At 49.3% G+C, this 26597-nt stretch overlaps 11 protein-coding genes across 11 annotated transcripts; 5 read left to right on the top strand and 6 right to left on the bottom strand.

The window, feature by feature from the left end:
• Positions 1–306: 306 nt before the first annotated feature.
• On the top strand, positions 307–1670 carry COCMIDRAFT_40949 (uncharacterized protein; the record flags this gene model as incomplete). The annotated part of the gene is made up of 5 exons (XM_007694517.1): positions 307–334; positions 397–812; positions 859–1212; positions 1267–1465; positions 1546–1670. The coding sequence occupies 5 exons, from the start codon at positions 307–309 to the stop codon at positions 1668–1670; spliced, it is 1122 nt and encodes a 373-aa protein (XP_007692707.1).
• A 186-nt stretch (positions 1671–1856) lies between these two features.
• COCMIDRAFT_40948 (uncharacterized protein) lies at positions 1857–3622 on the bottom strand (the record flags this gene model as incomplete). The annotated part of the gene is made up of 6 exons (XM_007694516.1): positions 1857–2397; positions 2449–2615; positions 2670–2980; positions 3042–3173; positions 3225–3435; positions 3587–3622. The coding sequence occupies 6 exons, from the start codon at positions 3620–3622 to the stop codon at positions 1857–1859; spliced, it is 1398 nt and encodes a 465-aa protein (XP_007692706.1).
• Positions 3623–4947: 1325 nt separating this feature from the next.
• COCMIDRAFT_107890 (uncharacterized protein) lies at positions 4948–5313 on the top strand (the record flags this gene model as incomplete). Its single annotated transcript, XM_007694515.1, has 1 exon — positions 4948–5313. One exon carries the CDS (start codon positions 4948–4950, stop codon positions 5311–5313), a length of 366 nt encoding a protein of 121 aa, XP_007692705.1.
• A 580-nt stretch (positions 5314–5893) lies between these two features.
• Positions 5894–9229, bottom strand: COCMIDRAFT_107917 (uncharacterized protein; the record flags this gene model as incomplete). The annotated part of the gene is made up of 1 exon (XM_007694514.1): positions 5894–9229. One exon carries the CDS (start codon positions 9227–9229, stop codon positions 5894–5896), a length of 3336 nt encoding a protein of 1111 aa, XP_007692704.1.
• Positions 9230–9492: 263 nt separating this feature from the next.
• On the bottom strand, positions 9493–9939 carry COCMIDRAFT_107902 (uncharacterized protein; the record flags this gene model as incomplete). The annotated part of the gene is made up of 1 exon (XM_007694513.1): positions 9493–9939. One exon carries the CDS (start codon positions 9937–9939, stop codon positions 9493–9495), a length of 447 nt encoding a protein of 148 aa, XP_007692703.1.
• Positions 9940–11058: 1119 nt separating this feature from the next.
• Positions 11059–12444, bottom strand: COCMIDRAFT_9395 (uncharacterized protein; the record flags this gene model as incomplete). Its single annotated transcript, XM_007694512.1, has 6 exons — positions 11059–11207; positions 11282–11561; positions 11634–11702; positions 11756–11781; positions 11845–12165; positions 12225–12444. 6 exons carry the CDS (start codon positions 12442–12444, stop codon positions 11059–11061), a joined length of 1065 nt encoding a protein of 354 aa, XP_007692702.1.
• A 2283-nt stretch (positions 12445–14727) lies between these two features.
• On the bottom strand, positions 14728–16612 carry COCMIDRAFT_40945 (uncharacterized protein; the record flags this gene model as incomplete). The annotated part of the gene is made up of 3 exons (XM_007694511.1): positions 14728–14738; positions 15072–16517; positions 16570–16612. 3 exons carry the CDS (start codon positions 16610–16612, stop codon positions 14728–14730), a joined length of 1500 nt encoding a protein of 499 aa, XP_007692701.1.
• Positions 16613–17470: 858 nt separating this feature from the next.
• Positions 17471–18724, top strand: COCMIDRAFT_9393 (uncharacterized protein; the record flags this gene model as incomplete). The annotated part of the gene is made up of 1 exon (XM_007694510.1): positions 17471–18724. One exon carries the CDS (start codon positions 17471–17473, stop codon positions 18722–18724), a length of 1254 nt encoding a protein of 417 aa, XP_007692700.1.
• A 671-nt stretch (positions 18725–19395) lies between these two features.
• COCMIDRAFT_107911 (uncharacterized protein) lies at positions 19396–20947 on the bottom strand (the record flags this gene model as incomplete). Its single annotated transcript, XM_007694509.1, has 3 exons — positions 19396–20667; positions 20703–20831; positions 20891–20947. 3 exons carry the CDS (start codon positions 20945–20947, stop codon positions 19396–19398), a joined length of 1458 nt encoding a protein of 485 aa, XP_007692699.1.
• Positions 20948–21444: 497 nt separating this feature from the next.
• COCMIDRAFT_30327 (uncharacterized protein) lies at positions 21445–22821 on the top strand (the record flags this gene model as incomplete). Its single annotated transcript, XM_007694508.1, has 2 exons — positions 21445–21499; positions 21554–22821. The coding sequence occupies 2 exons, from the start codon at positions 21445–21447 to the stop codon at positions 22819–22821; spliced, it is 1323 nt and encodes a 440-aa protein (XP_007692698.1).
• Positions 22822–24203: 1382 nt separating this feature from the next.
• On the top strand, positions 24204–25622 carry COCMIDRAFT_107900 (uncharacterized protein; the record flags this gene model as incomplete). The annotated part of the gene is made up of 1 exon (XM_007694507.1): positions 24204–25622. One exon carries the CDS (start codon positions 24204–24206, stop codon positions 25620–25622), a length of 1419 nt encoding a protein of 472 aa, XP_007692697.1.
• Positions 25623–26597: the final 975 nt, after the last annotated feature.

Here is a 26597-nt window from a genome sequence, read left to right as displayed (position 1 = left end):
GAAATGCGATAAAAGCGGTCAGGTGCAAGCAGTTGAGAGCATTCTGGGAACCCCCTCTCGAAAAGTGAAACGTCCCTATAATCCTGCAGCCAGGAATGATGTAGCTCGCTGTCGAAAGACTGGCGCGTGTGACATGTGCAAGCGCCAAAAGAAGAAGGTACGCAATATTATGGTCGATTGAGGGTACCAACTAATCATTCCCAGTGTGATTTGCACAGCAAGTCAGATTACGAACAGTGTACTTCGTGCAAAAATCGTACGCAGACGTACAAGGATATCCCCAGACTTCCTTGCTTCGTATCTCAAATGGTGGATTCTGTTTTCTTCAGGAAAGGTATGCCTTGATCTGTCTTTCTTCGAGATGGCTCAAAGAAAGGCTCACTAACATCTACCTAGGACCAAGCAATCTTAGTCCCCAACACTTCTTGAACCGCACCGTTAGCATCGTTGAAATTACATCGGCGAACCAGCAAGTCTTGGCTCCGGACGCACCACGCACCCTTCAGCTGACACAAATCCCCGGTGCTACGCTTGAGGTATACGTCAAAAAGTTCGACGTATGTGACGGAGACAAGGTTGATTGCCGCGAGGTCGATCAGAATGGCAAGGACTGCGTATACGAGATGCCACCATATTGTCTCGCCCAGGTCCCTGACGTACGTACGAACATCAAAACATATATCCACCGGGAGAGAGATAGATACCTCAATCTACTTCTGGCTGAAAGTAGTTCTTCTCAACCAATGGAGGGAACGGAGAGCATAACCCAGCTGACGGTGAAGGTCGCTCTGGCCTACGCGGAAAAACGTCCAGTAAGTGGCCCTACTAGTCGATCTAGGTATTATCTGACCACTGCAGGAATCTGTTGTGAGTATGGCACTGGACATGTGGGCATACTGTCGCGTCATCGAGCGAGAGTGGACGATATGTGGTGAAGATACGCTCGGCCTTTCAAAAGTCAAAGACCCATCCAGCCCCTGGCATAAGTTCATTCCAATCACTCCTATTATGGATGTGCAGCTCGATCAGATCGTCATAAAAGACATTCTTGACCCTCTGAGGCAGAAACTTATCCTTTCCCTCGAGGATTTGATCAAACAGCATGTTCCAAAAAACTGGTTTGACTGCTACCTAACCATGTACATCCTCCTCAATCACATTGAGTGGTCCTGTACGCATGGAAACAAATTCTCTAAGCGTTATGGAATGAATGTGAGTAGTTCATCTCGCATCTAGACGAAACGCATGCTGACCATGGAACTCCAGCGCCGTTATTCCGACATGAGACTCGCTGAGGCGTGGTTTCACACAAGCAAGATACTGCTGTCTCGCTTTCACTTCTGGTCCAACGGGTCTGATCCTTTCAAAGTAAACTGGAAAAAGCCAGAAGAGGTCAAGTTTGCACAACTGGACAAGCATCAAATACGCTTCATGCAACAACTTCAAAAAATCGTAAAGGAGAAAGGTATGCGCTGCTCATTCTTCCATCCGCAAAACATCCATCTGGCATCAGATTTACTAACAAGTCACTTTCTTTTTCAACAGAGTTGCACTTCAAAGAGCTAAGGGATAGACACTACTACGAGAAAGATCTTTACTGGACTCACCAACTGTTCAGTCCCGAATGGCACCCTGGTCTCCCGCATATCGTGGAGGAAACACCGGCATAGATCAAGAAATATGACGCGAGATTGGGAGGGATATGTAGATGTGCACAATACATTGCATGAATAGATGATAACAAAAAAGATTCGTTACAGCTAGAAAAGCGCTCATGTGTTTTCCCGTGATGAACCATAAGACCGCGGAGGCGACGACGCGAGGAAAATCTCGCTAGCGCTATGCGATTGTTTCGCTCACGAGCATTTGAAATGCCTAGTCAATTTCCTATTGATAGTTGGTGCCCGATGTACATCCCATTTTCCCAACCTCTTCGCCTCGCTATCCCTATAGATCAATTCAGAATTCTTCTCAAGCACCTTGGGCATGGGCCACGCCAACTCCTCATCCGAGCTGCGTAGCCACAGCCGAAGCATGTGGCGTGTTCCATTCAACGAGCGCTTTGTCGGACTGAAACTGTCACTGTCGTCGACGATGTCGCGAGCATCTTGGCGTCCACTGTCTGTGAAGCCCTCGCGGGCGTGGAACAAGGCGAGGTTGTTGAAGATCTCGACGTCGCCGGGCTGAAGTGCGATTTTGAGCTGGTGCTTGACGGCGGTGAAGTGCACGGCGTCGAGGGCTTCGGCTTGGCGTTCGGACATGGCTGAGACGTCTGGGTGATGGGGCGAGAAGGGGGCGCCGGTGAGGGGGCGACGCGAGTAGAGGAAGCTGGGGCCGTGTTTTGGGAAGTTATGGAGGAGTTGGCGGTATGCCCAGCTTGGACGGGCTTTGTTGAAACTGTGCGCTTGTGTTAGTGGAAGTATTTTTATAAAGAGACGTGGCGCCTACTCGTCGTGTATCCATGTGTTGTCGGAGAGGACGTGGATGATGTCGGGACGAGTGGCGGCTAACTCGTTGTATATCATCCCAGACGATGCCAGTAAGCTTTCGCCGCCCGAGACGGCGGTATCTAACACGTACATGGACAGTATATCACACATGTCAGTATGAAAGGGCTTGCGATGACAGTCAGCTTTCATCATACATTTTGGAGTGCATGCACCTCTTACCTGTGCACGGCTTGTGTATGGCGACGGTCGGCCAGTGGCGTCAGGTAACTCCTTCTCAATGTCTTTGATGTGAACTATCATCCGCCCATCGTAGTCTTGACAGCCACGGATATCGGCAAGGTAACTGGTGATACCGAGATAGATGAGGACATTATCGAGAGGCGAGTATTCTGTTGGATTGAGACCTCGAATGACGTTGAAGCCAGTGCCCAGATGGAGGTTGCGCGATACCTGCAGTAGTCGCTCTCTAAGATTTGGTAAAGGGAATGTTTCCGTTGCCACATCGTCAGGGCCCATATTGTCACCGAGTGCTGGAAGGATTAGACTTGTATCTCGTTTCGGTCTTATGACAAGCTGGTAGAGGGGACTTACCGTGGAAATTCGCGAGCGCACTGTTGATCTCGGCTATGTCGCTATCGGACAAGTGAACGATATAGGTGTTTGAGTCGGCAAAGTCTGCCCCTGACCACACTCGCGGTGACGAGATCTGGGCTGGAAATCCTTCTGGTACTTGGGTGGGACGTTTCTCTGACGATGCAGCCAACCTAGCTACACGTGCAAGGTATGTCTCGTAATTAGGATGCCATGCGATATCTGGCCGTACTATTGGAGTATCAGATCTCAGAGCGATGGGCTTGATCAGGCCTTCTACATCGAATAGCACACTCTCATCGTGTTGCGGAGCCTCATCGACGTTCTCATCCAGGTAGTTCCGCCGGAGGCCGATGGAATTAGTGAGGTACTGCAACTGCAGCAAAGAGGTATCCTTGCCGGACGTGATCAACGGTATGGTGGCAGAGATATGGTGCAAAGCTTTTCTCCCGGGGTGAGTGAGTTGCTGTCTGTTGGAGAGAAGATAATGAGTCTGAAGTCGATAGTTATGATTTCAGGGAGATATATATGTGACAACTACACACGTGATCAGCCACAGTCCTGCGACCAAGCGTGGACATGTGTTTATGTCGACTGGTTAGGTTGTCGAAGTATCGCAGGCGGTCAGCCACTGTGGGCGGCTCTAACGCACCCTTATCGCACCTCTAAATGGTGGTGTTACAGTGCAGTCCTGTAGTTTAGATACTTGCATGTAACCTTGACAGTCTGGCTGAGGAAAGATTGGTTGCTTGGAAGCGGTATACACGCTCTGGTTAACCACCAAAGCAAATATACCCCGCAGTGGAAGCGGGGGTGGTGTTGTTCCCATCTGCTTCAGAGCCAGATGTCCAGCAAGGGTGGCACAACCATCCCACGCTCATGTTTGTCGAACGAATAGTGCCAGTCCACGACTTCGCTTGCGTCTGCCGTTAGTCATTTTCCGTTTGTCCTTTGCTTTGGATACATGGAGTCATATACCAGTGATGGTCGGCAAGGCTGAGGCTGTATTGAGCTGGACAGTGGTACAGTTAGTGAACTTCCAGTTGTGGAGCTATGCGCTTGATGCTGATATGCAAATGGCTGTTCACGTGTAAGTGTCATGATACCGACCTAGGTTCGAAGAATTCCAAAAAGTATCAATGAAAATACTTGAGACGTGCTCAGAAAGGTAGAATGAGTGATAGCCGTTACACAGAAATGAGAAACGTGCAGTGTGCAGTGTGCATATGCATATGAGGTTGCTCAACGGCAGCAGGCTCAGTCCGGATCAGGAGAGCTCACCGCGCCACAAACTCACCCGCCGCCATTCGTGCGCGTCAGCCGCAAAAAGACGGGGTCGGACGCGACCCCCCGTACGCTTCGCTTTTGAATAATCCATTGAATTCCCAGAGCGCACGACCAGGCTGATCAGATGATCAACTGTCAGCAATGTACCTTCTGTTCGTGTGCAAAACAACGCTGCTGGTGCCCAACATTTGTCAATGAGTATGTCTGGGTAAGTTTTTTGTTGCTCTTTGAAATAGCGCCACCGTTCGATCATGACACCCATATCCCGTGTTGTTCACCGGACGTTCCCGTAGTCAAATACGTACTACCTAGGTGATACGGAGAAAGGCTTTCACAACCGCCCTGTACCGCGCGTTACAGAAGGCACCAGCTAACGCACTCAATATAAATTCCATGGTCCCTGGCGCCCTCGTTTCGCTCTACGCCCACGTTTTCGCTTCTCGTCTGTGTTCATGCCAACGCCTGAAGAAAAGCCTAATAGTGCAGTCCGATCTGCCTTTCTCTTCGTCGGTACTGTCGCTCCCTTTGTCTTCTGTTGGCTGCTTATCGCACCAGCCGTACGTGAAGTTGTCAACATGCAAGCCTGCATACTCTTACTCTTGTTCAGAAACATCCCCAAATGGCACAGCCCATCTCCATCTTATCTATCAGTCAAAATCGCGCCGTCGTACGCACCATTCACGACTACGTGAAGTCGCACGGATACGTGATTGCTGGCATCCTCGAGTCGGACCCATTCTCCGCGGATGATTTTTCCCTCGCACTTCGCATTCTCGAGCCGGCACCACGGGCCGTTGTGATTGGTCGTGGATATTCGGGGGAAGAAGCGACCGAGTCTCGCAAGATTTACAGTGAGTTTGCCAAGAGTGTGGGAGTAAAAGATGGAATTGTCATCAAGATCACGGACGAGGTCTGTGACAAAGTAGGGAGAGAAGGAATTCCAGCCTGGGTCCTGAAAGAGCTTCAGACGCATTTCGGCAAATGACTACAGAGCAGGCTCTGAAGGATGACGAATCGTGTCCGTTCACTAATGAATACAAAATACTGTACTAGACTAGCCATTAGTACATCCAACTCTAGTAATATAAACATCTACAAGCTTCTCAACTTTTTGTTTTCTAAAGAAGCTAGTATATGTTAGAGCTCTACGCAAAATACTTGAAACGCATTCTTCTAAACGTCTTTGCTCCAATACATCATACTTAGATAAGTAAGTGCAAGTTGTAACTGCACATGGCCAGGTCCTGGCCAAATCTCTACGTACGTAGGGCTCTACGACGATGACGACAACCGGTCAAATGAAGTTGCAATCGATACAATAGCCAAGATGCTCTCTGCATTCACCGCCCGACCCATCGCCGAGCTCAAGCAGCCGAGAAGTCGAAGATCGAGTCCATCCTCGCATATGGGACAGATAACAACCGCCTGCAACATCTCCCTAGCTTACTTACTAACACGAGCAGGCGATCGCGTTAGCACCGTGGCCAGAATTGTGGATGCACGTATACGGTGTCCTGCCGTCCTCCTCGACTAATCAATGAAAAAACCAATTACTTATTCGACAACTAAAGCCCTTGCGATTTCACTAAGGAATAATAAACGCCTTGCATCCGTAGCAGGGCGTTATGATCACCCTGCTCGACCAACCTCCCCTTGTCCAAGACATAAATGATATCCGCATGCTGGACAGTCGCCAGCCGGTGAGCAATAGCCACCGTGGTGCGCCCTTGACGCGTCGCTTCTAACGCAGTCAGAACGAGCTTCTCGCTACTATTGTCCAGCGCCGACGTGGCCTCGTCCAGCAGCAGAATGGGGCTGTCGCGCAAGAAGGCGCGAGCAATGGTGAGCCGCTGCTTTTGGCCGCCAGAAAGCATGCTGCCGCCCGATCCGACTTGGGTATCGTAGCCCTCGGGGAGGGAAGTGATGAAGTTGTGGATGTTGGCAGCGCGGCAGCTGGCGTGCAGTCGCGCTTCGCTGATGTGCTCGAAGGTATCTTGGCCGATCATTAGGTTTTCGCGGATTGTGCCGGAGAAGACGGCGGGTTCTTGGCTCACGAGTGAGATCATCTGGCGGTAGCTGTTCAGGTGGAGATCGCGGATATCCTGGCCATCCAATGTGATGCGGCCGGACGTAGGGTTGTAGAATCGCTCGAGGAGTGACAGCGCTGTGCTTTTCCCACTGCCGCTGCCACCTACAATGGCAACAAACTTTCCCACGGGGATTTCGAGGTTGATATGGCGCAGAACCATGGTTTGTGGACTGGAAGGGTACGCCATGGATACATTTTCGAATGCGACGTGGCCCTCGTTGTCCTCACGCGATACTCGCTTTCCTCGCTGGGACCACGAGTCTATCTCTGGCGTCCGTTCAAACAGCTGCTTCAGCTCATGAGCAGCAAGTGCTGCCTTGCTCATATTTGGAGCAAAGTTGAACAGCGCGCCGGCTACTGCAGCGCCCCAGACTAGAGCAATAAGGCATATGTAGTACTGCGTCAAAGTGTATTCTCCTCGGGCGAGCAAGAAACTTCCATACCAAAACGCCAATGCAGAGGCCAGGAAATTGATGCCCTGAGATGCTGCATACAGTGCAGAGGTACGAAGGATAGGTCCTAGGGATTGGGCCGCTTGCGCCGCCAGAATCGTGCTATATCTGCCGAGCACATACCTCTCCAAGCCGGCAGAGGCGACAACCCGTATTGCACCCACGACTTCACCCGCGTAGGCAGCTGCTTCCTCGCCTGCCTGGCGGATCTTGCCGTCGAACACCATGATGACCTTGAGCCGGACCCAACCCAATCCCGCAAGAATGGGCACGAGCGGAAGACAGAAGAGTGACAGCTTCCACGCGACGCCCAGGCCTACGCCCAGAGCCAGAGCAATGGTCGAGGAAAAAGTAACAATACTGCCAATGACAATCCCACTCAAGCCCATCAGATCAGTCGCACTGCTGCTCAGTCTCGATGCCATGCGCATGAGATCATGCGCCTTGTCGTCAAAGTACCCGATGTTCTGACGAAGAATGGCTCGCAACGTTGCATCGCGAACCCGGCGGGCGAGTCGCTCCGTCGAAACTGCGAAGAAGACACCGTTGAGTATGCCGACGATGAAGCCATAAATGCCTGTAATCGCAAATATCGATGTCCAGAAATTCGTGGTTCGCATCATTTCGTGGACGTTTGTGATGGAGAATGCATTCAGCGTGTTTGCATACCAGATTGCTGGTATGATTAGATTGGCGCTGGCTAGTAGGGAAGTGATGATTCCGCCGCAGAGGTACCATCGCTCTGGCCAGTTCAGTTGTAGGATCATCCATAGAGCACGCCAGACTGATGGTATACTGTTCTGCTTTGCAAGATGCTTGTCTGAGCTGCTCGTGGCTCGGGTGGAGTCTACACGGTTTTTCACAAGTTCCTGCAGCTCTACGTCGTTGAGGTCGAGGTCGTCGCTGCTATCATCTTCCGTCTTTTCGCTGTAAGCTCGGACATTAGTGTGAGGTTCTGTCGTTTTGGTTCTCAGTTGATGCTTGTGGATGAGTTCTGCATAAAGTCCACGCTGTGTGAGCAGTTGATCGTGGTTCCCTTGCTCGACGACCTCTCCAGCCTGCATCACGACGATGTTGTCTGCATTTCGTATTGTAGAGAGGCGATGTGCAATGACGATTGTCGTCCTGGTCCGAGAGGCAGACTCCAAAGCTTTTTGAATCACCTTCTCCGAGTGTGTGTCAAGGGCAGCTGTGGCTTCATCGAGCAAAAGTATCTTTGGGTCTGAGACAATCGCACGAGCGATGGCTATGCGCTGACGCTGTCCACCGGATAATGAGTGACCTTTCTCGCGGAGTTCGGTATCGTAACCTCGAGGCAGTGCCATGATGAAGTCATGTGCGTATGCCGCTTTCGCAGCTGCAATCACACGCTCTCGGTCGTCCCCACCATTGGTGGACACTGTTTCAGAGCTAATCAAGCCGTGGCGAATGTTTTCGAAGATTGTCGCGTTAAACAACGTCGGTTCCTGCCCAACATAGGCCATTTGCTTTCGCCACCAATACAGGTTCAGATCGGCCAGGTCAACACCGTCGACGCGTATCGATCCCGCTGTAGGCTCGTAAAACCTCTCCAGTAGGCCCAGGATGGTACTTTTACCACACCCAGAAAGACCAACCAAGGCAGTAGTCTTGCTAGCTGGTATGGAAATACTAACGCCCTTTAATGCCTTGGTCTCCCTTCGAGAAGGGTAGACGACCTCTACATTCTCGAGCTCGATGTTCCCTGTCAGCCTATCGGGAATGAGACCGGTGCTCGCAAATGGATCTATCGCAGACCGCCTATGGATAATCTTAAAGGTGGCACTGAGACTGCTCATACTGGCCACGAAACCTTCTAGAAGAGGAATGACACGAAGCATGGCAAAAGCACCGTTAACCACTGTGATCGTCGTGGCAACTACAGATGCCACGTCAGAATCTCCTCTGCTCAAGAAGTACTTTGCGCCAGCCCAAAATCCTAGCGCATACGCCCAGTTAGGCATGCCGCTCGACCAGCCAAATGCCACTGCCATGTAGGCGCGAGACTTGATGCCGTATTTCTCCGCGCCACGAATGAACTTGTCGTACTTTTCAGCCAATTGATTTTGACTGTTGGAAGACACGACGTGTCTGATATTCAAGATTGCTTCATACGCAACGTTGGAGCCGATAGAGTAAAAGTTCTTGGATATTTTGGAGTTTTTGACCGCAAAGCGCGAGGTGCTCATAGTCACCAAGATCATGGCGACCAGAATGCTACAAAGGATCAAAGCCAGCCGCGGGTTCATGATGAAGGCAATGGCGAATGCGGATAGAAAGTTGGCCGCCGCAGTGAGAGCAAGAGCCGATTTACTCGTCAGTGCCTCCTGCACTTCGATCATGTCCGAGGTAATGTGAGTTGTGAGCTGGCCGATGCTGACAGTGTCGAAAAAGCTGATGTTCTGGCGCACGATTGCCTCGAGATAGGTCCTCCGCAGTCGACGCACAATCCGCTCGCCAGACCAGTAGAATCCTACTGTGCAAATGTAGGATGAGACGAATTCAACGCCTGCAAGATATACAAAATACCACGCAAAGTGATCGGTCCGGCTAAGCAGTTCTCCTGGTGATATCGATCCATCCGCGAAACCGACAAAAACGCCCGTCAATTCGCCAAAAAGTAGCTATCGATTGAAAGGTCAGTCTTTCTGTAACTTTTCTTTGTTGGAAATGGGGATGATTGAGAGAGGAGTGGACGAACAGATATGAATGGGTTCGCAGCTCCTGCAACAAGACCAGCCATTGAGCTCACCAAGATGGCCATTTTGTCCCGTTTTGTGGCATATGGCCATAGAGAAAACTCCTGGTGATTGCGCGTAGATGGGATTCCATTAAGTTGACGATCAAGAATGGCCCTCGTTTGCTTGCTGAGCGCGACACGTTGTCCATCACCAACGGCGTCCGGCCCTAGTGAAGCGGCGGGACTCTCGTCATCGTCCTCGCTCATGGGACGCAACGGGATGTACTCGTCTTCATTCTTGTCCGCGAGATGTAGTGGCGTGTTCTCATCATCATCACTGTCGATTGGGTATTTTTGCGAACTTCGAGGCATGGTGCAGAGGTACCTACAACGAACATCTCAGCCTAACTCTGCTCTACTTCTCATCCCCTAAATGCGCGAATGCTATACCCAGGAGCTGCAACTGTAAGCGGGACAGTCAGAAATAAGACACCACCTCCTTGACATGCAGAGTTGTCGGAGCTAAGCTATATTCGTCTAATAGCAGTCAGATGCTCCGCGCAAAGGTCATCAGCTAAGTACCCCAGATCCGGTCATTTCGCGGCTGACTGTCCAGCACATGTTAACAGTCAGAGTTGCCCACCGTCCACCCCCGCCCGGGACCGCTAAAGCGGGGTTTGTCCGAATAAGTAAGCCTTACCCGCCTTAAGCGACTACGGAAGTCGATCATCCATAGCTAATGCAGGTGAGCCACGTATCATGCTGATTCAAGATTATCCGTCGCCCCTTCGAGCTAGACTCGCAGCTCGGCGCACTAATGCGAGTGTGTTTACGTAGTCCTACAGCAGGATTCGCCTCAATCAACTATCGACCTTTGCTTAACAATGCGTTGCTTACTTGATTGATGTTTGACGTGCTTGACTGATTGATTGACGTGCTGATGATTCAATGAAACAGGTTGATTGACCACCAAATCACCGGATATCTAAACAGGAATTGATGATGGACTGTGAAGCTCTAAGTACGCCTACTGGCCGTATACCCCTCCTAGGGCTTACTACCCCCTTGCCTCAGGCTTACGCAGTAGCGGCTACGAGTTGCGTCTTAGTACGGTAGACAGAAGCAGAATGTACACCGCAGATACATCGCTTACAGAGAAGCTCTAGAGGTCCAGGCAGGCCAGTAGCTAATCGCAGGATTAAATGTTATCAATTACGAGGTGGCTCAGATGAAGGCGAATCGTCAGCGCGCACCACGAACGTCTTCGAAGTGCTATACTCAAGTTTACGATAGGCATCAATATACTAGTAGCTGAAGAATATTCATCTCAATTTCTAGCTTAATCAGTTGTACTGTTATGGCGCTATCGGCTAAAAGGTTCGGTCAAGCTTGGTAGGGTGGGCAGATAATTATAATAAGACACGTTACATTCGATGCACAATTACTTGGTTTTTCTCTACAATAATATTGGATACATCCGAATCAAAGTCTTCAATAACCAAGGTCTTCCGTACGCGATTTCGAATTTGGATCGAAATACGGCTTCTCGCCGATACCCAATGCCCTCTTCCCTTTACGAGGTCCAAGATGATCATAATCCCATGTCACACAATGGAATGTGCTCCGGTTGTCCCAGATAACTGTAACACGACTTAGCACCAGAATCAATCATTCATGCATTGTCCGCCGCTTCTTCATTTCAGATGCGACTTACCGAGATCGTTGCGATTAAGGTATTTGATCCTGACCGTCGTATCATGGTTTTTGTACAGAATGCTGATTACCCAGTCAAGCAGCATTTGACTCTCTTCTTGTGCAAGATCCTTGATCGATATAGTGTTCTGGCCCAGGGCATAAATCGACTTCCATCCCGTCACCGGATTCGTTCGCACAAAGGGCTGTTCGTGGCGGAAGTGAAGCCCGGAGTTTTGAGGGCAGCCACGGTCTTTGGCGTACAGATTAGGGTTGTTTGCTTGCACGGCATCCTCCAATGACTGGTTTCAACATGTTAGCAGACTCGCAAGACAAAACATGCCTTATAAATAGAATGTGCCATGCGCACGTACCGGGCTTCCGTTGATGATCGTGAGGCTCTCAACGAACTGCTGCATGGGCTTCGAGAGACGATCGTAAAGCTGAGACATTGGTGTTAGTTTTGCGGTCAGCAGATCGCCTTGTGTCAACTCACCTCGCATCCGGATGCAAACATGGTGTCTATGCACTCAGCGTTAGCCTGCAAGCTTCGAACGAAAATCCGGAAACACTTAATATACATACCTCCTCCAGTCTCCGGAATTTCTGGCACAATAAAGACGGAATAATCGCCTGGGACGGCCTCAAAGCCGACATCTGAGTGCCAGTTATTGTGTGATTGGGCTTTCTTGCTGTTGTACAGCTTCTTGCGGTCGTCGGAGCTGACGCAATTAATCTGGTTGTCTTCCTCCAGACCCTCCCTCGCGCTGTTGAAGACTGGGTGGATGTGAAGCCCACACTCTTCTGGTCGCCCAGTCAGCTCGCCAAGCCGAAGGGCTATCTTTTTCAGCATTTCATTGTCTACGCCGTCCTGGGCTCGAAATACGACAACTCCACGCTGTGAGACTGCCCGGGGGTGTTAGTGCTTGTACTGCATATCGTCTTTGGCTAGTGGCTCCACTTACCAGTTATGGCCAAGTCCCGGATGAGCTCATCGCTATTTGGAGCGTTCATCCATTCGGTAAGACTAGCTTTTGGATATTCTCGACCCAGAAGAGATGTGATATCATTATACTCAACCCCGTCAAGGGCGTTAGACAATTTCATAGGCTCTTTGAGCCGAGAGTAGGGTCCTCCGCCTAGCGGGGTCGCTTTTGGCGCTTCTCCTTCAAGTAACCAACCCATTGCGAATGATGTATTTTATTTTGTTCCTGTGCTTGATGGCTGTAGAATCAAAGTACCAGAAATATGAATACTTAGAAGGTGAGAGAAGATGACGCTTAATGACTATTTACGCGGCTTCACATCCTTCTAAAAGGCTGGTTGATCGGAAGTGTGCCCTGTAAGAAGATGTTAGGCAACTGCTCAGTGCCTGACTCAGTACTCAAGGCATATGTCGCCCGAGGCTGACCTGATAGTGCTTCGTCGTTGACTCATGGCCTGTTCTGTCGCGCGTTTTACAGCTACGTTCCTAATGCCTATCTAGGTATAGAGCCTTAGTCAGACTTCCAACAGCGAGTTATAGTAGTATTACCGTGCACCTAGTGGATAAATTTTGCGAGACTCTACTCAGCGCATCTTACTAAGATAAATAATAAACTAAAACCTTTTTTGCTTAAAGCTATTGATCACTACTTTTCTATAGAAATACCATTTTCGTAACACACACACCCTAATAGTAAAGTTAAAAGTAAAAGAAAGAATATAATTATGATATTTTATTGCGAATTGAGATAGAATGTGGCACTGACTCTAAACAAGCGTGATGAATACAGGTTTCAAATCTATCAAGACGTGTGCAGCCTCATGAGGCATTTTGCCCCAGGCCTGGTTGACCAGCGAAGTTTACAGGGAGAAGAATTTTCCGAAGTTCACTCTATAGATTCTTTCATTTCTGTCACTGCCATTCTTGCCATATCTCAAGTAGCTAATATGAGACATCTGGTGAATAAGCGCCTCGGAGCGCATGAGCGTCGTGACTTTAGCACATCAATCGTGAACTCTCATACCTCCCGACGTTTAAAGTCTTGCAGGTGGTCAGGCAATCACTTCATTCATCAAGAAATTTTGGAAAGCGTTGGCTGAGCCGCCCCAGCTTCTGTGACCATAATCAATCAAGATGGGAAGAGCGGGTAACGTGGTTGGGCTGGCATATGTCTTATTTCGACGATGTGTATATAGCAGCCGCTTTGTCTAAGCAATAAGTCCGTTGCGAATGCTACGTATCTCACGTAGCTTCAGTTAATTTACTCAATTCCCAAAGTTTTCTAAAGGCACTTCCAGCCTCACGGTTATCGGTGCAGCGTCCTTGTCCACTTCTTCATTCCATTGCGTGGCAACGCCAAAGTGATCGGTAATCATTTCGAAGTTACTACCTATGTAATTCACGGACTACCTGTTTACTAGGCCTCGCTGTGTGCCTCGTAGTAGGATGATAGAAAGACTATAATGCCATCGACTCCCTCCTACATCTAGGCCGCCTGAAGGCTACGACAACTGTAGCAAATAGATATCTCTATCTGATCGTTCATCAATGGCCTCAGACGCCCTATCAAGTTATATACGAAGTTTCGTTCCCAGATACTGAATCTCCTATGCGCCAAATAAATCACTCCTGTGTTAACGGGCAGTGGTTGAGGCCACGATATATCCAATCCAAGCGCGCCTCCGCCTAGTAGCATAGCAATATTGTATAACATCGTCCAGTTTACAGATCCTCAGACGACTATACGGTGAAAAGTGGGATCTGGCACGTCTAGACAGTGGTATTTTAGATGTCGTGACGAGAATTTCGACCCAGAAATGATTAATGAAAGGCTCATAGGTAAACAACTCTCTCGAGTGGTCTAGGGGAGTATCTGGAATGATCCTTGATCAGCGCGGTAGTAGCGTATCGGTGAAACGCGTACAACACTCTAGATATGTATAGCAACATGATTTCGTGATACAGAGACGTTCTTAAAATAAGCTTTCGTCAACTGCCACAGACTTGACATCCTCGCCATCTTCTCCTGTTTCATCTTCGTCGGCAGGTTTTTCCGCGGCTACCGACTCCTTTAGCATCTCTACAAAGTCTTCGTCTGTACCTCTTGGGCATAGTACAGTTGATTCGAGAAAAGCCCGAATGCGCATAACCGCAGATGCACTGCAGCTGGGACCCGGATAGCCGCTTGGTCAACGATTCACGCCACTCACTGGCATAGACGTAGGACATACTAATGCCGTGTCATGCAATAATTTGGATAGCAGAGTTTGAATTGATACCTCACGAGCGTAGCAAGTCCTGCACAATGAATAGTAGTCAGATCTCACGCGTGATTGAGTGACTAAAATTCGAAATTGGGTAGAAGCCTGTTAAATTCCTATTTATTCCATGAAGTTCGATGCAAAATTGTTTTTTAGCTCATGATACCGGCCTACAAATAGACATCACCATCTGTGTGCTTGCAAAAAAAAACAAGAGAAAGCCTAGCAGTCCTCTTACGTTATCAAATTTATCTACAAAGCGATATCACGATAACTTCCCGGTATCTCTTTATATTGTTGGCTTCAACAGCTTGGTCATTGGCACCCAACAGGTGGATTCCCGGCTCAGCAAAGCCTCGGGCGGCGACTTTAGCGCACCACTGCAAGATGAGCAGATTGCTGTTTCGCCATCCTCCGAACGAGCAGATGTCGGTGTTAACGATGGAGTGGCTTGTGAGCAAGGTACTGAGACATCGAGATCCTCGCACCGAATTGTCGCGCGTGCGGTTTCTGAACGTAGCTACAGTCAGCAGAGTCCTAACCATATTTGTGCCATGTGCCCTTACCATTCGTATACGTTATATTAATATGTGTTATGGGATTTAAACCTCGAGAGCGACGGATGTGTGACATGTAGGCTGCGCTCATCATAGTGGCAGGTATGCTGTGATCCGGCAAATTTGATGTAAGTGCATCAATAGGTATACTGCCCTCGAGGAAGTTCAGCGCCTCCCACAAAATACCTTGCTTGATGTTTTCCATGTAAATACCAGTCGCCTTGGTGTTGAAACGCTTGTCTAGATCGTCGATTGTGTAAGTCTTGAGAGGTTCGTCTTCGCCTAGTACACCGCAATTACGCCATGTCTGGACTTCGAAGTGATTGTCGCTCCCTAGTTCGGCAGTGCTGGGTTTGCTGCGGTCATGTTTGTCATTTGCCTGGCGTGAGTCAATCACGATTGTTTGGAATGGCCCACTTCTGACCTCATGGGCTTCGTGCTTTACTCTCCCGCAACCCTTGTATAGATCTGGGTTCGCCCCTTGGTCGATCCAATCACGGCGAGAAAATCCGGTGTGGAGGAGATTCAATTGCGCCATTCCGAGCACATTGCCGCGACTTCTAAAGGTGATTTGGATCATCGCATCAACCTCTCCCATGGATTGCATATGTTCTCGAAGTTCGTCTGCGCTGTACTTGGCGTGCTTATTGTATTCATCACGACCGAGCGCCTGACCGTGTTCCTCGTGACTCAATGAGTACATGAAATCATTGGGACGACTGAAGGTAGTAACCATTTCAATCTGGTCAGGTCTCTTTCCCGCACTCCATCCTGCCTCGAAAAACTTGTAGCAGGTGTCTAAGAAGTGATAGCCGCTGTGAGATATCTTGCCATAGCCGTAGCGGAAAGGGTGGTAATGCTGATCGACAATTTCATCCGGCAATCGCCACTGGCCATCGCAATGGGTCGAGATTAGGCTTGTAACAGGGCAGTTCGTCTTGTTCCGTATATCTGTGATAAAATCCCTCGTACCGAGAAAGCCAGGGTGGTACCGTCGATGGCTGTTGATAAGAAACATTGTTTCTTTGTGCTTTTGTAGCTCCGTGTAGGCTTCTAAAAGTTCATTGTAGTCATCGGCGATCCCAGCAGCTTCTTCAGGATCGTTGGAAGCTTGTCTTCGAGTGGATATAGGCTTGTCCATGATAACGTGGAGCCCTAAGCTCACAGCCCACAGACCGTATGGTTTATGACATTCTGGTTCCGTCGACACGATGATACAGTCTACACCAAGCGACCGTGCTACTCTTGTAAGCGCTTCGGTAACAGTTGGGGGCATCCGGCCCCTGAATTGTGGCACAAATATTAGTTGAGTATCTGGTAGATGCTCTGCCGCATAAGGCTCCAGGGACGACCTTTGGCTTATGATGTCGACTGCAGCAACGATCTCTCCTCTTCCCTCGGCTTTGAGGCTTCGAAAGTGCTTGACGTAGGTTCGCTTCGCGTGTGGGCCGATTCCTGTTCCTGGTCAAGGGCTGTCATATGGTTTAGGTTCTCGCAATTAACATACCCACGAGCATAAACCTAAAGCTTCGCGTCCTAGGGGGCCCCATGAGGAAGTATTACGGAGTTCTTGCGGATTTCGCAGAACCCTATAGCTTTGGACGAGGACTTAGGGTGCCTTCAGGCGCAGTTGCGATGGATAAGGTCGAAGTGTTGTAGAACGGCTTTGTTCGTTCACACATGGCCATACTGCACAACAATTTATGCGATTCCTATCCCAAGTGCTCCTAATGCTATTGTCCTTCTTCTCAATCTCGTAAGGTCATGGCTCACCATGTTGCGGAATCCGAGACCTTGCCCCATCGCTCCTGACATGGCACCCTTGGGACAATATACGTGTAGTCAGAAGTGCAGCACTAACAGTCAGGGTAATGTCATGGCACAGTCAGACAGTGACATTTTCTGACTCCTAAAGCAGGCTAATACTGTACATTATGTCTAAAGTCCGGAGAAGCTTTGATACAGATGTGTCAAGAGCTTCGTAACAAACCCGTAGAATGACGAGCAATCCTATATTACTTGTTGTTGACAGTAGTGGAGGACTTTGACCTCTTCGGCTATCCCATTGCTATAATGCAAAAGCACAGTGAGATCTTGAGCTAGGCTGAAGTAAGATCCAGTTTTCTGTCCGTACTGCCAACAATAGTCGTTGCCCCATGCATGGGTGGCAACTTAGTGTGGTCATGGTCTGACATCGTCTTGACTTTGGAAGGAATCTTGCGTCAACCATGTCTATTTTCTGACCTGTGCCGAGGTGATTCCGTGCTAGAATTTCAATTTGGCATCAGCAATGTGGTCGCGAAAAGAATAAAAACCAGAGAGCGTTCTTCAACAAGCAAGCAGATCTATCCCTCAATCACAGCTCCAAGAATCAAACAAGAAGACAGAAACAGGCTTCGCTTGCGATCATGACCGGAGCCGCTCATTCACCCCAAACAAATGGAGCTTCGCAAAGAGATGGCGGAAGCAGAGGCGTCCTAGATGCCGCTCGTTTAACCCATGAGCTCACCCTCTCCCCAAGACCTATACCTGCACCCGATTCACCGGAGCTCTGGGCCCAAGGCGAAGCAACAGACCACATGATTCTGGCACGTTACAACCCGACAAATGGAGGATGGGCTGCACCAGAGCTAGTGCCTTATGGGCCTATCTCGCTTATGCCAACAGCCGCAGTGCTCCATTACGCCACAGAGTGTTTCGAGGGAATGAAGCTATACCGGGGCGTAGACGGCCGCATTCGGCTTTTCCGACCCGAGCACAACGCAAATCGCATGCGCCAATCTGCTGCACGAGTATCTCTCCCGGATTTCCCAGCTGAGCAACTGGTCAAGTTGATTGCCGCACTCGCCGCCGTTGACGCGCCGCGGTGGCTACCAAAGGACCGACCTGGCACGTATCTATACATACGGCCAACAATGATTGCGACTCAACCGTCGTTGGCCATCAAGAAAGCTAGTGAAGCGCTTCTATATATTATGCTAGTGTGCTTTCCCGACTTCGATAACCCGACTGGCAGCTTGGGACCTCCACAAGGCGGAAAGGTGCGACGACCCGGTCTGCGACTCCTTGCGTCGAGTAAAGATATGGTTCGAGCATGGCCGGGCGGCTTTGGAAATTGCAAAGTGGGCGCCAACTACGGTCCCTCAATTATTGCGAGCGCTGCAGCTGCGCAGCAAGGCTTTGATCAGATTTTGTGGCTTCTTGGAGGCGAGGAATGGGTGACGGAGGCGGGTGCTTGCAACTTCTTCGCCTTGATCAAGCCCAAGGGCGGCCTGGGTAAAACGCAATTGCTGACCGCACCTTTGGGGAACGGTGTTGTGCTGCCAGGAGTGACACGCACCAGCGTTCTCGAAACCGTCAGTGAAACGCTTGCGGACGATATTGACGTCGTGGAGCGTAATTTTTCGATCCGTGAGTTGATAGATGCTGCCAAGGATGATAGATTGGTGGAATGCTTCGTCTGTGGCACAGCTTTCTTTATCACCCCAGTAGGAGAGATCAGTTACGAAGGGAAAGCGGTTGTAATACCTGTTGGAGATGAACGGGGCGGATCATTAAATCTTGTCGAGAGGTTGAGGGAAAGACTTTGGGCAATCATGCACGGCGAGATAGAACATCCTTGGGGCTATATTGTTGAAGAAGGTGAAGTGTCAACGCCATGAGCGAATAGTCAACGGCTACAAGGGCAGGAACAATAAAACCATCGTTTCTGAGTCGTAATTTATTAAAGAATGCACCAACAGAGTAACCACGCGCTGACGTCCATTGCTACTGCAACGAACAAAAGGTTGAACATACCCTGGATATTATTGAGGGCTGCGAGAGAATTCTGTTGAGCCATCCATGACCTGGCTCGTGTCATGTCGTCACCTCCTCGTAAGATCTATTAATGTTTAAAACCAAAGTATAAACATACACTGAATATGTAAAGAGTATAAGCTCACCTAAGTTCTTTTACTTTGACTAGCAAGTACTGTTTCTAATACGCGATTCCGACTGGAGTGTGGCGTGTTATTCTTTTCTTAGATGATTAATCTGATGCGCTATATAGCAAACGGAGATTAGAAGGTCTAGTCATAGTTAGAAGTACTATGGTAGTATAATATGGAATATTATAAGAATAATATTCAATTGGTGGTTGGAAGCTTTATTATTGAGTAGGCGTGATTTTGAGTAACGTTTTATATTGGCTAAACTATGGCACTTACTAACTAAATACAGTATATAGCCGAACTCATCTATGAACTCATCTTAGCGCCAGAGCTCGGATGACAATTGTGATCTTTGCAACTAATGCTCCTAGTTGAGGCAATAGGGAGATGAGCCAAATCGCTCACTCTATCCGCTCGAACCGGAATGAATGAGTGTACACGTCTTCCTTCATCACCAGCGATTTATACGCAAAGCGTCTCTCGCCGTACATGACCGCCTTCCAGCCAACCGGTGTCCCAAAGCGAAAGATCCGCGCTGTATGGTTGTGGTTATACTCGAGCTTCTCCCAGCACTTCTCGCTACTGGCATCCGGGAAGTTGTTGATATATGTGTCTGACAAATCATCAACGTCGAAGGTGACGGATTTCTTGGCCCGCAAAAACATCTGACTGATGGTCGAGATAAAGTCAAAAGGTTGCAACAGATGCATCGAGCCGAAACACACGACATGATCGTGCATGGGGGCACTGGCAAGAACTTCTTGAACAGGCCCAAGGATGAAAGGCTGCTCGTATAGTGTCTTGGAGAAAGGGAGCTTGGTCATTTCGACCGAATAGTCGAGGGCGGAGTATTTCGCTTTGACCCCATGGTCAATGGCAAACCGAGCAAATTCCCCGCTTCCCGAACAACAATCTAGAACGGTTCCGTTATAGTCGTACTTGCCAACGAATGGACTCAACCGGTTATCCGTGACGTTGGTGGAGTCGAGAATGGTGTAGTAAAGACGAGCAAGCCTATCATGCTGCCTCGCACAGCCCTCATTTCGCATGACATAATGTGGGACCTTGGCAAGTCTGGTAGATAGGAGGGTTTCGAAAAAGGCTGCATGACCACCAGGTAGGGTCTTCGCGATAACTAACGAATCCCATGGAGTCACACCCTGAGGATAGAAGAAGCGCGTTGTAGGATCCACGTTGGTGACAATGGGGGTATCTGAAGCCTCGGCCACGCGAATATTAACTGTCAAATATCCCAGGTACTCGGTACCGCGGACCTGCTCAAATGCAGACACGGCAGTTTCTTGCAGTCGGCGGCTCAAGTCTGACTCGGGTGCAAGAACCCACGTGGCTTCTTGACCGTCTTTGACTGCTGCTTGGTATTTCAAGGGTGTTAACGCGGAGGCGGTTCGCCCAAACAGCACGACCAGAATGGAATAATCGCCATCCTGGAGTTCTTGAGCCTGATTTGGTAGTAACAATGCAGTCGGTGGGGGCTGCTCATCGCCCTGGGAGTCGGAGGTTTGTGCCCTCTCCAGATTTGCTGCGTACAGGTCCAGCGCACTGTCCGGCAGTCTACCGATACCAAACAGATATTTCGAATTCAGATACTTGAGTGCTTTAATCCACTCATGATCGATGGGTTGCTGCATGAAATGAACAAAACAATCATTAGTCTGCAAATTAAGAGCTGAATACGTCGCCGTCTTACCAGATAGTTAATGAAAACATCAAAGTTCCCGATCTCGAGCTCGTCTATATCTTCGATAGCATGCTCTTTCCTAATCTGCCTTTTCTGCACTGAGTGCACTTCTTGATCGATATAGCTCGCGAGGTCTGGCTGCAAAATGTCAATATGTTTCCGACTAGACTGCGCATATATGGTGTGTCATTGCATACCTGGACAGTTGCTTCAGCACCCGAAGCTGGGCTAGGTGTAACCACGCAAATTTTCATTTTCAGTTCGTTAGCACCAAGACTGGCCGGTATCTGCAAATCTGTGGACGTGTAAAATCGTGTCTAGGCGATCCTCAATGCGTTTATCTGTGTGTCTGGATGGTGATAGCCTCGACTTTGAAGTGTCAGCGTCTTGAACCTGGTGTTCCCAGACCATGCCATAAACGGCAATTTTTTGTAACTCGCCCTAGTCCGAAAAAAGCAACCGGATTTGTATGGTACAGTCAGGCTCTGACTTAAAAACCTTGTCAGCCCAATGACATGCGACGAAGTGCAGATCGAGTCTCAACAGTCATGCAAACGAGCATAAACATTCCGATTCACACCATCTGCTTCGCAGATGGCAGGGTCGAGCGAGTAATAGGTCAACACCAAATCTAAGCACCAGCTTCTACGCGCAGAACTCAAGAATATTCCAGCAGCGTTGATCCCATCGTTCTTCCTCGACAACGCTGTCAACTCTTGTCATATCCAAATCCTGACTTTGCCGAACTATCATGGCTGCAACACGCAAATTGGGGCCTATTGACCAAGAGGGCGTCCGCCGGTATAGTAAGTTGTCTCTCAGAGTCTGCGCCCTGTGTGCCCCCGGCTGACAGCTGGCAGAACGCATTAGATCTTGCGATCAGGTTGAGAATCCCTTAGTCAAGTGCGTCTTGAATCAGCATATCGCCATTATTCCCGAATTTGCCCTTGAATGCGGTACGACACTATTCAATGTTCCCGTCGCCTACCAAACGTACGGAACATTGACACCCGGCCGCAACAACGCGATCCTCGTCTGTCATGCTTTCACGGGAAGTGCCGATTTAGAATCCTGGTGGAATCCGCTTGTGGGCGGCGGCGGCGTAGCGCTTGACACAAGCCGGTTTTTTGTCATATGTATCAATTGCTTGGGCAGCCCATACGGCTCAGCAAGTCCGGTGACTGCAGTCGATGGCGACCGCAACAAAGGCTGCTACGGGCCGGGTTTTCCAGCTACGACGATTAGGGATGATGTGAAGCTATTCAAATTGTTGTTAGACGACCTTGGAGTCCGACAAATCGCCGCTGTTATCGGTGGAAGTATGGGTGGCATGCATGCCCTAGAATTTGCTTACTTTGGCAAGAAGTACGTACGCACGATTGTCTCAATCGCGTCTTGTGCGCACTCGTCGGCTTGGTGCTTAGGGTGGAACGAGGCACAGAGACAAAGCATTTTCTCGGACTCGAAATACGACGATGGTTACTACGACTTTGACGACCCTCCAGTATGCGGGCTTGGGGCAGCACGGATGAGCGCAATGTTAACATACCGCTCCTGGAGCAGCTTCGAAGATCGATTTAGCAGACAACAGAACAACGGCAGACATGCGAATGGTAATATCGACCACAAGCAGCGCGTACAGCATGCGAATCTTCGCACTCCACGATCGAATCAGATTGTGTCACGTACCCGAGTCCATCGGAATGGTAACCACGATAGTCGAGAATACGAGTCGAGCGAAAGTACAAAACCAGACACAGTCTATGCAGCGCAATCCTATTTACGCCACCAGGGCGAAAAGTTCGTAAAGCGCTTCGATGCAAACTGCTACATTGCCATTACTCGCAAAATCGACACCCACGATGTCGCACGCGATCGCGCCAGCACGACCAAATTGGCATTGGAAATGATCCAGCAACCGACATTGGTTCTCGGAATCCCCAACGATGGCCTGTTTACGTACCGAGAACAGCGCGAATTAGTAGCTGCAATCCCGAACGCCCAATTCCAAACGATCAGCAGCAACGATGGCCATGACGGCTTCTTGTTAGAGCATCAACAGATCAACAAGTTCCTGAACGAATTCTTCGAACGCGAACTAGGGGAAATCGCCTCCCACTCATCATGAAAGCCGTTTACGCTACCAGCTAAGACGTAGCATATGAGAATTGGTTAGAGGACAAAGGGTGGATATCACAGCATGTGAGGCACAGCATATTGCTCCGGAAGAGACCGCATTTTCAACATTTGCTTGATACTCGTGCGAGGGGGTTCATAGAGGCCAATACATACTGGCCAAACTGTACAGCTTTTCGATAGTTCAAATTCAAAACTTGCAAACTGCAACACGCATTTGCATTACTTTCTAGCAACACTGATAGAATTTACAAAGACCCAGCATATACTCCATAAAGAAGCCCCAACGTTGGCATCTTAGGAGCAAATGCTTGGGCAACAAGTAGAATGTTGAAATGTACCAGTGAGGATGCTCAAACATACTTTAGTCAGAAATGAGTAAGGCTGATTAATTCGGCGTATGTCAGCTTTGCAACCATGTAATACTAGCAAATCATGCACAACGGAATGGGCCGGCCGCTTATCGGTAAATCTGGATAACCAAAATCGGGGCATGGGTTCAGGAATAGGCGCTCAAGTGGGTATTTTCCTTACTCCAGCTCCGTTTTCTTGTTGGGTTTCAAAGGTCAAGATCAACGCTGGCGCCTTTTCCCCATATCGTCCTCGCCGGGGTTGTTTGACATGAGTTCACACTGGACCTCTCGCCGTCCTCGCTGCTGGCGGTGGCCATCGTATGAACCGAAAAAGGCGATCAAATTCAGCGATCGACAACTCGCACTGGTTGTGCTTTTCTGCATTGGCAGCATTGCTGCGTGTTACGCCTGGGCGCAGGGTGCTGTCGCTTTTGGTCCGAAGCTCACAGTACACATCAGCACAGCGCCCGGGTTACTATCGAATACGGTGGAAGCAGGCAGGGTGCTTCTCTTGCTAGGGAAGACCAAGGACGACCTCCGCAATACAGATGTCAGACACACGACGACACAGTTTTTCGGCAAGAACGTCTACAGCTTCTATGGACAGGACGTAGTACTTATGGGCGGGAGTGTCGACGATATAGAAATTGGAGTATTTGGATGGCCCATCCGCGCGTTGGACGACATTCCCCAAGGCGTGTACTTTGTTCAGGCCTTCCTTAATATCTATAACGAAACGATTACCCGGAGCGATGGATCTATGGTGACGGTCAGGTTTCCGTGTGGGGATGGCAGTCCTGCCTTTGGAGGGAGTGGGAGCCTCAGTACTGATGTACGCGAATTCGAGATTCGACGCGGAAGGACGCAGACCATCAGTCTACAATTTCAGGCAACCGTCGAGCCCATTGAATTTGACGGGACGGAGATTGGTGGCTGCTCTCAGGGGAATTACAAAGACACCGAGCTGCTCAAATATGTCAAGATTCGAAGCGACTCTCTGAGCAGCTTCTGGAACAAAGACATGTATGTCGGCGCCAAAGTGCTCTTGCCTGCCGGGTACAATGCGTCGGATACGCGTACGCGTTATCCCGTGGTATACTCTCAGTTTCACTGGCTTGGGGGCGAGAGTTGGTGGAGTCACGATGCAGCCTTCACAGAAGCCTGGAACAGCGGCACGATTCCAGCTCAGGATGGGAAACCAGCACGGCCGACTCCCAAGCTCATTGTTGTCATGTTTCGCCATGAGAATCCATTCTATGACGATTCCTACGCTGTGAATTCGCCGAATCTGGGACCGTATGGCGACGCCCTAAACGACGAACTGGTGCCCCATCTGGACATGATGTTCAACACGATTGCGCAACCGTATGCGCGGATACAGGAAGGTGGTTCTACCGGGGGCTGGGCGGCCGCTGCCAGTGTCATATTTCGGCCAGATCTGTACGGTGCGTGTTTCGCTTCGTATCCAGATAGTCTCGATTTTCACAAGCACCAAGACAACAATCTATATGAGCAAGCAAATGCTCATGTCCGAGACAGCCTCCCGGTACCATCAAACCGGAAAGTTGAAGATGATGGCGTAGAGCGCGTCAAGGTCACCATGGAACAAGAAAATCATTGGGAGCTCACATTCGGGACGTCTGGGCGTAGTGCCCTACAGACTGATGTCTGGTTTGCCGTATTCGGCGTGCAAGGGCTCAACGGGTATCCTCTCGCCGCCTGGGACAAGGTTACAGGAGAGATATATCCGGATGTAGTGGAGCTCTGGAAACCTATGGATCTCACGCATTATATACTGCGCAATTGGGGTACCAAACTCAACCTGGGAGAAGTGCTTCGGGGGAGGATAAATGTCTACGTGGGCGGCGTGGATAGCTACTACCTCGACAAAGGCGTTGAGCAGTTCCGCATGCGAGTTACTGAAAAGGGGGGGCCAGAATGGGCCAATGTGACGGTTTTCCCGGGAGAGGCACATGGTGGAGTGTACAATCTGCTGCCGAAATGGACGTATCTTGACTTGCTCCTTCAATGGGTCGCGGACCATGCCCCCGGAGGGAAAACTCCCCTCTCAGATGAGTACACTCTAGGCACATCGAGAGGAAATATGTGGGAAGATGTTTTGGCATTTGGGGGCCGTCAAGCAGCACTTGCCCGCCAGTCACCACCTCATATTGACATGTACCCCTCTCATTGGTCTGATGGGCATTTACACGCTGAGCCGCAAGCCAGCGTTGGATGTTGGGATCCAGGTGTTGCGTTGAAAGCCCAGTGGCTCGTGGATGGTAAGGGCAGTAGGCACAATGTGTTTGATGTCAAACAACGAGAGACACTTACATTTTCTGGTCATGCGCCGGGCCGGACGCTACAGTTGGTCGTTACGGGCACTAAGGATGACTACATTGAGGAAACGAGACGAAGCAATGTCATTACCCTAGGATGATCATTACGAACCCACAGCGCCTGACATTTCATGTAATGTTCCTGTGTGATCGGTTTGGTAGCGTTGTGAGTCAGCACCAATGTGCCTGGTGAGTGCTGTCAGCAGAGTATGTGACTTTAGACACCCAAAATACCCTATGCTTTGAAATCATGTCGGCACATTTCTGTCATACTCAAGACGAATGTGAGTTCAGGCAAGGGGCAGGCAGGCATGTGAGGGTAGCGCCAATAATCAAGCTCCTAGTAGATTGTACGCAGCATAATAGCCTACCATAATAAATGTTTATTACTATTACTTACATGAAGTTTATTGATTATCTCCATAGCTTAAGTTAAGTACCTAGTTTTGATGTCATGTCAATCACGTGATCAGCGTCCCCCGATAATCATTACCTTCTGACATACACGTCCATGGGCCCTTAGCCTTCCTATCCTCCATCAATGAGAGGAACATTCTTGTTACTCACAACACTAACGAGTAAAGTCATAGCAATCGATTCCCAATATCTGACTACTTCACTCCAGCATGATGTTGAGGCGTACAGTCATATCATGCCTAAGAAACACAGTCAGACTTTCCTAGCACGCATCGTCCCAAGTCCTAACACTTAAGAGTAAGACCATTAGTCCCTTATGTCCTAGTCACATCTTCATATATCAAGTAACAGGCCTAGTTCCCGTTAAAACGCCACAGAATCTTAGCAGAATCTATTTCAGGATAATTGAAATCCAATCGTTTACAATTTGAACAACTTCAAAAGTAATAAACTTTCAAATACGAACTTTACAGTCAAACAATCACCATCGCCATGCATATTTCTCAGCTTATTTCTGGTGTCGGCCTCGCCTGCCTTGCTATTACTAGCGCTCAGCCAATTGAGGCAGGGTAAGTCTAGTCTAGTCTTTTAGCGATATCTTCTAGTTATGAACACTTGGCTAATAAGAGGTGAAATAGTCATAAGGCCCTAGGCCGTGA

The sequence above is a fragment of the Bipolaris oryzae genome (assembly GCF_000523455.1).
Source record: "Bipolaris oryzae ATCC 44560 unplaced genomic scaffold scaffold_222, whole genome shotgun sequence".
NCBI lineage: Eukaryota > Fungi > Ascomycota > Dothideomycetes > Pleosporales > Pleosporaceae > Bipolaris > Bipolaris oryzae.
This window is presented reverse-complemented; position numbering and strand designations above follow the sequence as displayed.